Consider the following 11,169-nt stretch of genomic DNA (forward strand, 5'->3'; position numbering starts at 1 on the left):
GTCTTACTCTGTTGCCCTGGGTGGAGGGCAGTGTTATTATCATAGCTCACAGCAACCTCAGACGCCTAGGTTCATGCAATCATTCTGCATCAGCCTCCCAAGTAGCTGAGACTATAAGCACGCAACCCCATGTCCAGCTTCATTTTTTCTATTTGTAGTAGGCATGGGGTCTTGTTTTTGCTCAGGCTAGTCTTGAACTCCTGAGCTCAAGCCGTCCTTCCATCTTGGCCTCTCAGAGTACCATAGTTACAGGCCTGGCCTATTGTTATTTTTCTTTCTTTTTATTTATTTTTGCAGGTTTTTTTTTTTTTTCCCTTTGGCCAGGGCTGGGTTTGAACCCTCCACCTCCAGCATATGGGGCCGGGCCTTACTCCTTTGAGCCACAGGCACCACCCTATTGTTATTTTTCATTGTGATAAATAAACCCAAGGTTAGAATTGGGATCTCTCTGCTCCAACACCTTGCTTTTTTGCCTTAGGGGAGTGTGTGTGATAAATGAGCAGCTCCTCCCAAAGCCACCTGTGAAGGTTGGTTTTGTGCTACCCTCCTTCCTAAGCTGGTTCTCAGAGCTGGAATCTGCTGTGAGTATACCGTCTGTACCCACCCCCCTTTCCGATTCTGTAGATCTAGGGTGGGGCTGAGAATTTGCATCTCTGACCCAGGGCTGTGTGGTGCTGCTGTTTGGGCGGTGGAGGTGGGTTGTGGGTAGTTAGCTTCCCCTTGTGTCAGTGGACCAGTTAGATCAGCCCCTCAGACAGCAGAGGCTGTTTGGGATGTTAAGCAGATCCTTGTGGCTTCCCTCCAGCCTCCCTTGCCTGGCTGCTTCTATGTGAGGGCAAAGAACATGAAGTACCCCGTGACTTTGCACAGCAAGGGTTGTGTTTCCAAACTCTTGCCTGCTGCAGTGAACCTTTTAGTCTGAGGTGGAAGTCCAGTCCTGCATCTTGCCAGAGAGAGGAAGGCAGAGGTGGAGGTGAGAGGGGAGAGCTCCTTTTCTCCTGCAGTACACGGATGTAAGCGGAATGCTGGGCACTGAGCTTCTGGAAATGCAGCCGGGACTCAGGATGAGAGAACAGGACTAAGGGAGTGCATCTGTGCTTTGAAGCCCTGTGCCAGGACTCACACACTTTGTCCAAAAGAAATTTAATAGGGTTCGGAAACTGGATTCAACTTTGCTCTACTACTTAACAGCTCTAGAATCTTGGAGACAAGTGACTTAACTCCTCTGAACCTTGGTTTCGTGGCTGTTCCCCGGGAATAATCCTCATAGGGTAGGGTTGTTATTGTGAGGATTAAATGAGATAGCACACTTGGCATGTGACACATAGTGCCCAAAATTTGTTGGCTGTGATGATTATTATTAAGTATGATGGCAGAGTTAGACGTGTGTCCTGGAGTTGAGAACCAAGAGCCACAGGTTATTGGAAATCAGAGGGACATCATGTGGAAGGCTGTCCTGAGGGCCAGGGATGAAGTGCAGGTAACATTCTGGGGTGGGGGACTGGCGAACAAAACAAGGCCAGAAGGTAAACTGAGGCCAGAGCATGGAAAGCCTTCAGTGGCAAGTTAAAAAATCTGACCATTTCCTATAGTCTTGAGGGAATGAGAGTGTTTAAGAGCTCAGCAGCCAACTAAAAAGGAGGCCACATACATGTCATGGGGTCTGGGGTTGCCACCCCCTTCACCTGTGCACTTCTGTCTTGTATGTGCCCGGCGTCATCTCTCCCACCTCTGCTCAGCAAGCAGTCTCCCTCACCCAGGGGAGCAGCTCACAGTGCCCAGTTGTGCACTACCTGTTCAGATGCCGAGAGGCACCTTGTGACACTCTAAGGTTCCTTACCAAAGTCTGTTCCAGCCTTGGGTGGGGGGGTAAGTGACTTTCATGGGCTGTTGCCCTATCCAAGGCACAGCCTGAACTCCAAGCCAAGAAACACATCAACTTCCTGGAACTCAGAACTGTCATCACAGCTGTCTCAGCCTTCAGAGCACATGTGTGGCTGTCCTGATTTGAAGAGACAGTTTTGCCCCGAGCTTTACAGGAAGGGGAAGAACAGGCATGGCCCTGTAGAACGTCTAGCCTGATTTGGTTCTGTCTCAGCCCAGCCAACACTCAAGTCCATCCTGCAAGGGATACCTTTGCTCCTCCGTAGTAGCTTAGGTCATTTTAATATCTTAATTTTTCTGAACTCAAGCACTTTTTTTTTTTAATAAACAGTCTCACTTTGTTGCCCTGGGTAGAGTGCCTTGGCGGCACAGCTCACAGCAACCTCCAGCTCTTGGGTTTGGCGATTCTCTTCCTCAGCCTTCTGAGTAGCTGGGACTATAGGTGCCCGCCGCAATGCCCAGCTAATTTTGTTGCAGTTTGACCAGGGACGGGTTTGAACCGCCACCCTCCGTGTATGGGGCCAGAGCCCTACCCACTGAGCCACAGGCACCACCCAGGGGAACATTTTTCTAGGGCCCCAACCGTCATCCTACTCACTGTTTTCTAGGTCCCTTAGGCTAGAGTTGAGATTTCTATTCAAGAACGGTCAGGTTTTTCAGAAGCTGGGATATAGCCCTTTGTTTCTGGACCATCTTCCTTTTTATCTTTCATCTCTTCCCTGCTATCTCCTTGGACCTGGAGACACACCCCTTAATCTTTTCTTTCTGGCTTTACATTGCATTGTCCCTTATCTCCCTAGAGCTGGGGCTGGCCTTACCCTCGCCCCAGGCATCTTGGAGGGACTTCTGCCCCCTCCTAGTCTTCTGTGGGAATGCAAATCCAGAAAGTCAGCATCTCACACTCCTGGGTCCCAGCCTGTCTGTTACATTTCACCTACAGGAGTCATCTTCTAGGGTACAGCCACATGCAGTCTTTCTGTTTTCCTGAGGGAGTGGTGATGGAGGTAAGGGGTATTTTGAAGTTTTTTCCAAGAATTGTCTTGTACTTTTCCACACTCCAAGTTGTATGGATCCCTTCAGCCTAATAGAACCCAAAACAAACAGGGTAGTGACTCTTGTTATTTAGCTTAATTGCAAGACGTTCTCAGTATTCAAATGATTTTTAGCCAAAGTCAAGAGGATTAAAGTTTCAAGGTCAAGTCTCAGAGCGTGGCCCTCTTGCTCCAAAAGTATCCTTTTTTCCTGCCATGTTCTATGTGTTTGAGGGAAGCTTCTTGGTGGACTTTTTTTTTTTAAGTATCTTTTTTTAGATGAGAGGAAGAACCCAGTCTATATCTCAGTGTAAGTCTTAGCTACAATCCTGAAATTATTTGATTTAATTAACGTGTTTGTATATTTGGGATCATTTTACTCTGTTATTTATTTATTTGAGATAGTTTTGCCCTGTCCCCCCAGGCTAAAGTGTCAGTGCCTCAGCCTGACTCAGCAATCTCAAACTTCTGAGCTCAAGCAGTTTCCCCACCTCAACCTCCTGAATAGCTGGGACTATAGGCATCTGCCATGCCTGGCTGATTTTTCTGTGTTTAGGGGTTTCACTCATGTTCTGGTTGGTCTTCAACTCTTGAGCTCAACTGATTCTCCTGCGTCAGCCTCCCAGAGTGCTAAGATTATAAGTGGGAGCCACCGCACCCAGCAGTCTAGAAATTTCTAATTCCAGAGATTTGTCTCTGTCCTTGAAGCACGTTTTTATTAATTACGTAGAGCTGTAGTTCATTTTATTTATGTAGCGATCTTGGCAGTTTCTACAAAGTAAACCATGGGACTGCTCCTCTTGAGACTTTCTAATAAAAACTTGGCATTCGTTTAAAAATGCATCACTTTGCTTCCTTTTTAAAGACTAATTTCAGCTTATATATCTTTAGGTTTAGATGGATGGGGAGGATTGAAAGGATGTTTTGTCTTTTTTTTTTGGTGTCAAAAGTCTCCCTCTGTTGCCCTGGGTAGCATCATCATAGCTCATAGCAACCTCAAGTGATCCTCTTTTGCCTCAACCTCCCAAGTAGCTGGGACTACAGGCACCCAATGCCCAGATAGTTTTGTTTTTTTTTTTTTTTAATTTTTAGGGTCTCATTCTTGCTCTATCTGGTCTCAACTCCTACTCTCAAGCAACCCATCTGCCAGAGTTTCCCAGAATGCTGGGATTACATGCAGGCATGAGCCACTATGCTCAGCTTGTTTATGGATTTCTAAAAACTCTCTAGAAATTTTAATAAAATTGATTTGATGCATAGTTCAAAGGAGGGCAGGCAAAATAAGGATTCTTACTCTTTGTGTGTGTGGAGGGTGTTTACAATGATCATCTAATTCTCCAAGGAGGGTCCTCTAGAGAACTGCTAGGGTAATGATAAGGGTACCTCCAGGGTTGAGAATCTCTATGCCACCTTCAGAGGTCAGCCCTTGAATTGTTTCTTATTTCCTTATACTTTATTTAAAATCCAAAGAACTGAACTTCTCTTCTCCTCTTCTCTTCTCTCTGTTTTTTTATTTTCTTTTGAAACAGCCTCACTCTGCTGTTCTGGGTAGAGCGCCATGGCATCAGCCTAGTTGATAGAAACCTCAGACTCCTGAGTTTAAGGGCTCTTCCTGCCTTAGCATCCTGAGTAGCTGGGACTACAGCCAACTGCCACCTCACTTGACTAATTTTTCTTCTTTTCTTTTCCTTCCTTCCTTTCTTTTTTTTTTTTTTTTTTAAAGCATAGATGGGGTCTTGCTTTGCTCAGGCTGGTCTCGAACTTCGGAGCTCATGCCGTGCTCCTGCCTCAGCCTCCCAGAGTGCTAAGATTATAGGCATAAGTCACCACACCCGGCCTAAAATCCAAAGAACTTTTTTTTTTTAAATTGAGACAGAGTTTTACTTTGTCACCCTCAGTAGAGTGCTATGGCAGCATAGCTTACAGCAACCTCAAACTCTTGGGTTTAAGCAAGTCTCTTGCCTCAGCTCCTATGTAGCTAGGACTACAGGCGCCTACCATAATGCTTGGCTGTTTTTACAGACGAGATCTCCCTCTGGCTCAGGCTGGTCTTGAAATTGTGAGCTCCACCCACTTCGGCCTTTCAAATTGCTAGGGTTACAGGTGGGAGCACTGTGCCCAGCCTCCCAAAGAAGTTTTCAAATAAAAAGGCTTAAAGAAAAAGATAGAGAATTTTGAAGCAGTGTGGTGAGAAATATGGGAAAATCACTGGGTAGAAAAGGTTGGTGGGGTTTTCTCACCTCCTGCAGGCTGGTCCAGCACGAGGGTTTTCCTGCTGACGCGCACAATGACTATTCATGGACAAAGTAGATTCAAAATGGTCGCTGTGGGACATGAATGGGCAGCTTGTCTCCAGACACTCCAAAAGGGGCTAAAAGTGAGAAAACACACCAAGCAGTTGCTTCTCAACAGGTGTTGTCCGCATGGGGTTTATGTTACTTCTTGAGTCTTCTCCCGGTGTTTCAATCTTCACCTTAGCTGAAGGGTGCTGTGTTCAGAGCCAGAGAGAAAGCGGCTGAATGCCGTAGCTTGGGGAAAGGCTACATTCCAGTTTTCTCCGACTTTGGCCATGATCAGACACAGGCTTTCTCCCAGAGTTTTGAGGCCTGACACCCCCCGAGCAGACTTTCTTAAGCTCTTGACTGGCTTATGAGACATTTTCTGGATCTTTCTTACAGAAAAGAAGATGTCTATATTTGGTGCTATTTGATGTACGTTATAAACATTTCCCTCTCCTTGGGAAGGAAAAGATGTAACAATTTCCCCTTTACATTAGGGCACTGTTCAGTTGCATATTTCCTTCTTTCTTTTCAGCTCTCTTTTTTTCCTCCTTCCATTTCTGATAGCATTGATTGCTGTCTTGCCTCTTCCCATTAAACTAGCAGTCTGCCAGCATCTACTGTGAACATGCCATTAGGATGCTCGAAACTCTTCCTGGAGCCAGCAATCTGAGCCATTCTCACCTGGCATTGTCCTTAACGTTACTGGACTATGGTTGGAGGTGGGGAGGCTCCTGCCCAAGGCACACTCAGCTCCAGTGGGTCTTGCTCGGATGCTAATGGAGCAGCTCTGGGTGGAATTGGCCAAGAGCCAGCAGCTTGCTTATAATTGCAGGCAGAGGATGGGAAAGGTTCTCTTGTCCTAATTTGTGACTCTCGGTGATGTTAAGTAGTGGGTCATTTCTGGTCTTAACCCCCTTTTAATGTCATCCTTTCTCATTTTTGTAGGTTGCTCCGACTCTGTCCTCCAGGAGTAGTGGTTCTGAGGTGTGACCCTGCCCACGTCTGGGCCCAGCCAGTGCCAGCTCCTCAGTAAGGAGGGCAGCTTGATAACACAAAGAAAGCAGGTCAGTGAAACTTTATTGACTTTCCTTGAGTCACAATAACGTTGAATGTTGAGTCTTCTGTGACCTCCCCACATTCCCTTTGAGTTGTCCTTCATCTTTTCCAGGCACTCTGAGGCTTTGGGTGCAAAACCATATTGAAACTGTAACTGTGACTTGCTAGTTCTTCTTGATCTGATGGGTCCAAGTTGTGAGATGAGAAATCTCAGCAAGGATACAGAAGGCTTGTCTCTCAGGAAGCAGTGGTGCAGACTCCTCATTTCTTTCTTCTTTTCCCCTCCCTCCCCTCAAGTTCAGACTCTGTGTGTTAAAAACTGGAACATTGGCCAGTCCACTTGGCAGGGTTGTTCAGATCTATGTCTTGGGAATTTCATCTGGGTTCTCAGAGCTCTGTGATTCCAGGTGAGAGGATTATATTAAAACAGGGACAGAGATTTTTATTTTTAATTTATTATTAGTATTGAGTGTGAGGGGATGTCAGGGTAAGGAAATGGTGTAGAAGAGAGAATGAAAAATCTAGGATTATAATAAATATCCAGAAAGAAAACATTCTTTGTGAATGGACCTTTAAACAGTCAAACTATTTTTCATTTGCCGAAGCTGATTATCAGAGAGCTTAGGTTTGTTGGTTTGGGCTGTTGTTTGAGTCCAGGATGGAACATGGAGTAGGTTGGGTCGACTGATACTGGCCAGCCTCCTCTGGTTAAATTATCACATAGATGAGCTTTTGTGTTCAGGTGGATTTTTTTTTTTTCTAACGTAGAACAATGAGCTGCATTGTGCATTGCACCAGTTTCCCTCTGCTTCTGCCCTGCTCCCTGGTACTCAAATATAAGACACAGGAACAAACTGAAGTACAATCTTGTTACAGCCCCAGGGGCTGGTTGTTGGTTGCTTCTGAAACAGCTTCTCAGGGATGAGTCCAGTGACTCTTTTCAAACTGTATAGCTGGGAATTTCATTTTGCTAGTTGTATTTTCAGATCAAAGATGAGAAGTCCATCTGCTTACAGAAATTGCTCTTAAAGTAGGAAAAGGAAGTAAATGTAGGTGATCTTGGTGTCGTCAGTGGGTAGTGTCACACTTTACACTTTATCCCCAAGGAGGAAATAAATTTAGCAAATGTCTTCCTGTCCAGACAAAATGGGAAACGAGCTTTCATGACTTTTCTCCCTTTCAAGTGGGATTGGTTAGCTGTAGTGCCTACTGCTAGGCATTCTGTGTTTAAGGCCCTTTGGTAGTTTGCATGAGTATATCTTTGTTATCACAATGACTGCATGAGTTCTTACTGGCAGTTTGGTTCTGTTTAGTGAGTATATTCTTGTCAATTTGCCTGTGGCTTATTTCCCTTTTCCTGACTTTCTTCCTTTATTCAATGATAGAATTAGTGTATATATTTTGTAACTTAGAATTTTTCATTTAGTCTTAAAGGTTTTTAACCTGTTTCCAGATTTGAGTTAACTCTATTGCAATTTTCTTTTCTAAATGTAGTGATAGGACAAAAGCAAGATCTTCAGAACTCTTGGTAGAAATTGATAGAAAGGTTCATTTTCTTTTTACTGATTTCTAACCAGTTATTTCATAAATTTCTGCACATTAAGATTATGGTAGAGATATTTAAAAGAATGAGGTGAATTCAGTATTGAAGATGTCCATTTGTGTGTGTGTGTGGGTGGGTGTGTGTATAGAGACAGAGCCTCACTTTCTCACCCTCAATAGAGTGCCATGGTGTCACAGCTCACAGCAACCTCCAACTCCTTGCCTCAGCCTCCCAAGTAACTGAGACTATAGGCACCTGCCAAAACGCCTGGCTATTTTTCTTTTTTTAAAATTGCAATTTGGCTGGGGCCGGGTTTGAACCTGCAACCCTCAGTATATGGGGCCGACGCCCTACTCACTGAGCCACGGGTGTCACCCAAGATGTCCATTTTTGAATCAATAATTACATGCTGATTGATTTTAAAATTCCAGGAAACTGGCTTGGCACCTGTAGCTCAGCGGCTAGGGTGCCAGCCACATATACTGGAGCTGGTAGGTTCAAACCTGGCCTGGGCCTGCCAAACAATATAACAAGTACAACCGAAAAATAGCCAGGCGTTGTGGCAGGCACCTGTAGTCCCAGCTACTTGGGAGGCTGAGGTAAGAGAATCACTTAAGCCGGAGAGTTGGAGGTTGCTGTGAGCTGTGACACCATGGCACTCCACTGAGGGTGACATAGTGAGACTATCTCAAAAAAAAAAAAAAACCCCAAACAACAATTCCAGGAACCTGTTGATACTTTTGTTAGCAATGCATTAAGAAATAGAAGATGTTCTGTGTTTGTGTACACTGTAGAGTGTGGTCTGCATGTTTTTTCCTCAAGAGAAATCACCCCAATAAACTTTCTAAGAAAGTTAAAAACAGGAAGTTTGAAGCACAATTTCAATAAATTTAAATGATCTGCTAGTATGAGGAAACCTCCTAGAAAGATACCAGTTTGGGTTTTTTCCTTTAATTTTGGCCATAGCTTTCAGCCCATTGTGGAGAAAAATGGAGATTAGGGTGTGGGGAAGTTGTTACAAATTGTATTTTTCTATAATCAGAACCTGTACCTGCCATTTAGAAACCCATTTGGTTCACATCTTCAAAATGTGAAGGTATATTTTGTATCTTGAAAAGCACGGTTCGTAAGATGGTCTCTCAGCCTTTGATAGGATTTTAGGTTGGTCCTTATCAGCTGCTGGAAGCATTCTTACAAAGTTCTAGCCCCAGACCTTTCCTGCACTGCACGTTAATAGCTGCTCTGGATGTTACCCTTTGTCATCACATAGGCTGCATCCCCTAAAGTTAGAGGAGGAAATCACTAGAAATCATATTCTTTCTTGTGTTGTTTCTATGTTCTTTATAGCTGGGATGTTGAGCTTGATCTTTGGCTGCTCTTGTGGACTTGTAGAATTTATTAACCTACCCTATAGGATAAGGCGCTAAGATAATTTAGATATTGCTGGTAGGCCTTCTGCTATAGACTATCTTCTCAGATAAAATGAGGAAAACAATTTACCTATTGACTTCTTGCCTATTGGCCCCAGTACTTCTAATTAATTTTGATACGGCCACAGGCCATAGTTTTCCCTTTGCTCGGCCTTTTTGTGTTACTAGCTTTCTTTTTGGGTCTGACCTGATATTGTTTGGACTCTTAAGCTTTTTGTGAATGCCTTAACTGTTTTGTCTTTGGTCAGTGTTAGGTGAAGGCATTGGGAGAGGGGGAGTTCAAGTGGAGCCTGACCACCCTTGGGAGGGCTAGGGCTCAGTGTGAACGAAAATTTGATGTATGTGGATAAATATGAGCTTCAGAAAGTAAGATACTGTGCAGTGAAGCAATAGCACTCTGAAATCATCAGTCAAGGTTGAAAACCACAGAGTGCGGTCTGGGAAGAAAAAAAAGACTTAAACGTTGCCTCTCATGTACTTTCTGTATTTTCATGAATATAGTTTGAGATTATGGCAGATCTTATAAACAGTTTCCATTTTTTCATCCCTGTGCTAAAAGATGTTAATTGAACCTTTTTGTCTTCACTTCCCTTCCAGTGTCCACGAGTGGCACCAAGAGAAAGAAAAACAGGTCAACCCAGACTCCTTTCCTACCCCATGTGGATGACAGCTATTGTGGGGGGAAATTTCACAGTATATCAATTGGGACAGAAGATGGAGGTAATTAGCCGTGCGTGCGCGTGTGTGTGTGTGTGTGTGTGTGTAGTTGGGGCGGGGTCTTTCTGTTTTCTGGGGTCTATTACTTGTATTTTTTTTTTTTTAGGAAGCAAGATTTTATACATCAGTTTGAAATTTGATTGTAATTCTGATAGGGTCTGCTTCTCAAATCTCTTAAAACATTTAGGCTTCTCAGTAAAATCACTGTATTAAGGCAGTGGAGTTAAATGAAACCGGAAGTTTCTCTTCACTCGTTTTAGGTCTAGAACCTTCACGGAGTAGTAAATAAGTCCAGGGTTTTTTTGGAGGATGCTGGGATGCTGGCCAGACGGCAGCTCCCTGGGTTTCCTCATTGTTGCCTTGGCTTTTCCCATTTCTGCCTAACAAAGATTAGGAAAGGCAAAAAACCTGCCTCCTGTGACATTGAGTGCCATCGCTGACATACACTCAGAAAGGAAGCAAGGTTATTGGTTAGTGTTTGGTAGGTTGAGACTTCATTTAGATGAAAATTTCAGTCGTTGTTGGCGTTGAGTATGGGCTTGAACTGAATGAGGGTGTTGGACATTGTTGACCCTAGTTTATAGTTAAAGTATTGTGGCCAGCGCCCCCTGGCTATGACCAAAGTCTAAACTTCCCATCATCATATCAGCAATTTCCAATTTTCAGTTTTATGGCAGAGGCTTCTTAGAAGCTTAAACCCTTGTTCCAATGACGTCGAGTTTGCCTGTTGGCTTGGAAGGTTCAGACCTGTCTTCCATCAATACCATGATGTCAGCGGTAATGAGTGTAGGGAAGGTCGCTGAGAATGGCGGGAGTCCGCAGAGCATCAGGTCCCCTGCGAAGCCTCCAGGACCAAACCGGATTGGCAGAAGGAACCAGGTAAGCATTTGTGCTCTGGATGGTGACATCTGGTGGGTTCATCAGGAGGCGTTCCCCAGCTTCCTAAGACAAAACACTGGAAGTGTTAGGAATGAAACAGACATTCCCAGGGGCCATAATCATTTTTGCTTTTGCAGAGTAAATTTTCTTTGCTATGGAGTCAGTGCTGGTGAAAGCACCCTTATTCTTGGCCTCCTCATTTGATTTGAATGCAAGCTTTCTTCACATGAGGGCCATGGCAGAGAACATAACTGATTCTTCTACTGGGACGTGGTTCTTTTCCCTGTTCATACAGCTGTTTAACTGGGCTTTCAAAGCCACCTCCTTGAGTTTTTTTTTTTTTTTTT

At 44.3% G+C, this 11,169-nt stretch overlaps 1 protein-coding gene across 1 annotated transcript in view; it reads left to right on the plus strand.

Annotated features, from left to right (window-relative positions):
* Positions 1-11,169, plus strand: part of RREB1 (ras responsive element binding protein 1) — a 142,973-nt gene that overhangs the window by 63,400 nt on the left and 68,404 nt on the right. The window contains exons 2-4 of the mRNA XM_023512279.1: positions 6,143-6,261; positions 9,824-9,946; positions 10,610-10,822. Coding sequence (XP_023368047.1) covers positions 10,652-10,822 — 171 coding nt within the window. The 5' untranslated portion in view covers positions 6,143-6,261; positions 9,824-9,946; positions 10,610-10,651. The remainder of the gene's footprint in view (positions 1-6,142; positions 6,262-9,823; positions 9,947-10,609; positions 10,823-11,169) is intronic.

The sequence above is a fragment of the Otolemur garnettii genome, unplaced genomic scaffold (assembly GCF_000181295.1).
Source record: "Otolemur garnettii isolate 467f Iridium unplaced genomic scaffold, OtoGar3 scaffold00026, whole genome shotgun sequence".
NCBI lineage: Eukaryota > Metazoa > Chordata > Mammalia > Primates > Galagidae > Otolemur > Otolemur garnettii.